Genomic DNA, 3,571 nt, shown 5'->3' with positions numbered 1-3,571 from the left:
CCAAAGGAGGGATAAAATATGGGCAGAATGCAGCATAACAACAGGAAGACTCAGTTTAGTCTTCACTTAGGAAACCTCCTATCAGGTACTGATAGGAATTCCTGTATGTGAGACAGGCTCCCATTAAAGAGAGAGACAGGTTCTCACTGTTCTGAAGCCTTAAAGAAGTATGCCCTACTATGCATTTCTAACAATCATTTTATAAAATATTCTTCCTTAGGAATGAGGCTCATGATACTATAATCTTTGATTATAAATACTTCGTATGTAACTCCTGCTCTTTTTTCAGAAGTGGGTATCTCTCCATCCTAAGTGAAAGGAAAAATAGACTCGATATCAGTGTGAAAAATGAAGTCAAGGTGGGACAAATATGATCTTCTTTCCAAGTTTGAAAATCAGTAATGAACATCATTAATCAACAAGGTTTCTTCACAACATAGGCATCACTTAAGAGATCTTTCTGTAACTCACTAGCTGCTTGCATACTCTCTTCATTGCCACCTTCATTTCTTGATTCTTGAATGTATAAATGACAGGATTCAAGAAAGGAGTGAGAACTGCATCAAAGATGGCCAGAAACTTATCCAGGGATATGGAGGGGGATGGATATGTATAGAAAAATATGAAAGGACCAAAGGTCAAGACTACCACAGTGATGTGAGCTGACAGTGTGGACAGAGCCTTGGAGGAACCTGCTGAAGAGTGTTTCTGTACAGTGAGAATGATGACAATATAGGAAATGATCACAATGATGAAGAAGCCAACAGAAATGAATCCACTGTTGGCCATGACCATGGACTCTAGTTGGTAAGTGTCTGTGCAGGCAAGTTTGAGAAACCGAGGAAGGTCACAGTAAAAGCTGTCCAACACATTAGGCCCACAGAAGGGTAAGTTTACCACAAAAGCCAGCTGAACTGTGGAGTGGATAAGGCCAGTCATCCAGGCAGCCACTAGAAAGGAGATACACATTCTTGGGCTCATGATGGTGAGATAATGGAGAGGTTTACATATGGCAACATATCTGTCAAAGGCCATGGCGAGGAGCACCACTCCCTCCACACCACCAATGACGTGGATGAAGAAGATTTGAGTGATGCAGCCACTGAAGGAGATGACTTTACGTTTCCTGAAAAGGTCATAAACCATCCTGGGAGAAGCAACAGAAGCAGCTCCTAGGTCAATGAAGGAGAGGTTGGCTAACAGAAAGTACATGGGCGAGTGTAAGTGAGGGTCAGAAGTCACAGTGAGCAAAATGAGGGAGTTTCCCATCATGCTTGCCACATAAAATGTGGAGGTGAACACAAAGAGGAGAAGTTGTATTTCCCAGGAGCTGGTGAGTCCCAGGAACACAAACTCTGACACCACAGAATGATTTGCTCCATCCATGGGCTTTCTTACTCTTGCTACCTGATGGAAGGCAATAGGAAAAATATGAATTATGATAATTATTTAAATGAATTTAAAGGAGAGAGATCAAAATTATGAAAGCCTATTTCCACTAGGCTGTTAGAATTAAAAGTGAACTTATGTTTTTATGGCCTCTAAAAGGTGTTCACACACAAAAATGAGTGGCTTTTATATAGAGTTATTCTTTTTTTTTTTTGGTCTTTTTGCTATTTCTTTGGGCCGCCCCCGCGGCATATGGAGATTCCCAGGCTAGGGGTCTAATCGGAGCTGTAGCCACTGGCCTACGCCAGAGCCACAGCAACGTGGGATCCGAGCCGCGTCTGCAACCTACACCACAGCTCACGACAATGCTGGATCGTTAACCCACTGAGCAAGGGCAGGGACCGAACCCACAACCTCATGGTTCCTAGTCGGATTCATTAATCACTGAGCCATGATGGGAACTCCTTATACAGAGTTATTCTTATCACTGTGTTGTCTCTGTTTTTATGAACCTCTGCTTCCTCCCAGGGTTGGTGCTCTGTAACTCAGGAGACACAAAACAGTCAACCAGAGTAATATAAATTCAGCCCCAAACTTTCTGATTTTTGATTCAAATCTAGCATGATTTGACCCTAGTCACATCAAAATAATAATCACTAGTGAAAAATCTTGCAAGCCTATAATCTTCATCCAGAGGAGGGTCATTTTCCTCCTTCCCAGTCCCTACCTCTGGGAACATATTCATCTTCAATATTATTTAAATGTTGACCACATCTATGAAATCTTGCTTTATGACTACTAGAATTTATATTGCCAGCATAACCACCAAGTTTTCTCTGCACTGAGTCACCCTCTGCTTCTTCCCAGGGTAGATGCTATGATGATGTTTTTCAAAAGATACAAGACTGGTGAACAGAGGTAACAGAAATCAACCTGAAATTAATATTCCCTGTCTCCAATTACACAAACTCTTCATTGCTTCTCTACAATTCCAACGACTTTCAAGACTACAAGCCTTATTCCGGCAAACGGACCCTTCCTACTGACTCCCTATCTCTTGAAAACACTTGTCTTCAGGGTTTATTAATAATTTCATGTCTTGCTTCATACTACCAACATATATTTTTTAGGATTTCTTGTATTTTAGTAAACTGAGTACTGTGTTAACTCACCTGGGATGCTATAAGCTTTTTGAAAGCAGGGATTGTCACCTATTCATATTAGGACTCCCTGAAGCCAAGGAAAATGGTCCATACAGAGGTGCAGGTCCATTAACTGTCTGTTACCAGTTTGCATCATGTTAGGTTTTGAATCTGAGAAGAAGTTTTTAGAAATTTCTCCAGAGACTTCACATCACAGCAAAACCCAAGCGTATGATTTCATGTTTTCTAAAGCATCAGTCCATGAAGGATTTGAGAAAAACAACCCTGGTCCTTTACCAAAGATAATTTGAGGAGCACTGCCCTAAAGTCCTTAGCACATGGTCTGTGAAGCTGAAAACTATGAAGGGTGTCATGTATACTGAGAAGCATCTTGTTCAGGCCTCTGTGTAAGAACATATCACATTATCTGATAATTTTAGTTTTAGTTAGGAAGCAACATGGCCCAGTGGAAGGAATATGGCCTTTGGATTCTGTAAAACAAAATTTAAACTCTAATTGAGCCACTGACAAGATGATTTGGAGCAAGTTACTTAAATTCTTGAATCCCAGTTCATCTATGAAATTGCAATTTGTAATACTAACTTCTCAGAGAAATTTGAGGTATAAAATAATTATAAAATAATTGAGGTTTTATAATCTTTTATTCAGTGTTAATCTATTATGTGTAAATATTCAGTAAACGATAATGTTGCTTCTCTTCTTTCACAAGTCTATCATAGTGCACAATACATGTCATAAATGAATAAATAAGGAAAGAAAATGTTATTGGCCAGTAGATAATATCAAAATTCCATATATAAAAGATTTTTCAACAGCATATTGTGATTAACTCTCCATATTATAACAATAGATTATAATATTCGTATTCTCTTAGTGATCAAAATAAAAACCATCCTGTGTAGATTAAATATATTTGATTTCTAAAAACCATTGCATTTCTTTGTAATACTCACTACAAATGTAAGTCATTGATATTTGTGTTTGTTCTCCTTAAACTCCCATAAAGTTTGTTCTCCATC

General features: G+C 38.9%; 1 protein-coding gene across 1 annotated transcript; it reads right to left on the bottom strand.

Annotated features, from left to right (window-relative positions):
- Positions 1-447: 447 nt before the first annotated feature.
- Positions 448-1,386, bottom strand: LOC125119322 (olfactory receptor 4F3/4F16/4F29-like). The gene has a single exon (XM_047766168.1). It carries the CDS (start codon positions 1,384-1,386, stop codon positions 448-450), a length of 939 nt encoding a protein of 312 aa, XP_047622124.1.
- Positions 1,387-3,571: the final 2,185 nt, after the last annotated feature.

Source organism: Phacochoerus africanus, unplaced genomic scaffold (assembly GCF_016906955.1).
Source record: "Phacochoerus africanus isolate WHEZ1 unplaced genomic scaffold, ROS_Pafr_v1 Scaffold_55, whole genome shotgun sequence".
Classification (NCBI taxonomy): domain Eukaryota; kingdom Metazoa; phylum Chordata; class Mammalia; order Artiodactyla; family Suidae; genus Phacochoerus; species Phacochoerus africanus.
Note: the sequence above shows the minus strand (reverse complement) of the source record. Positions and strands in the feature narration are given on the sequence as shown.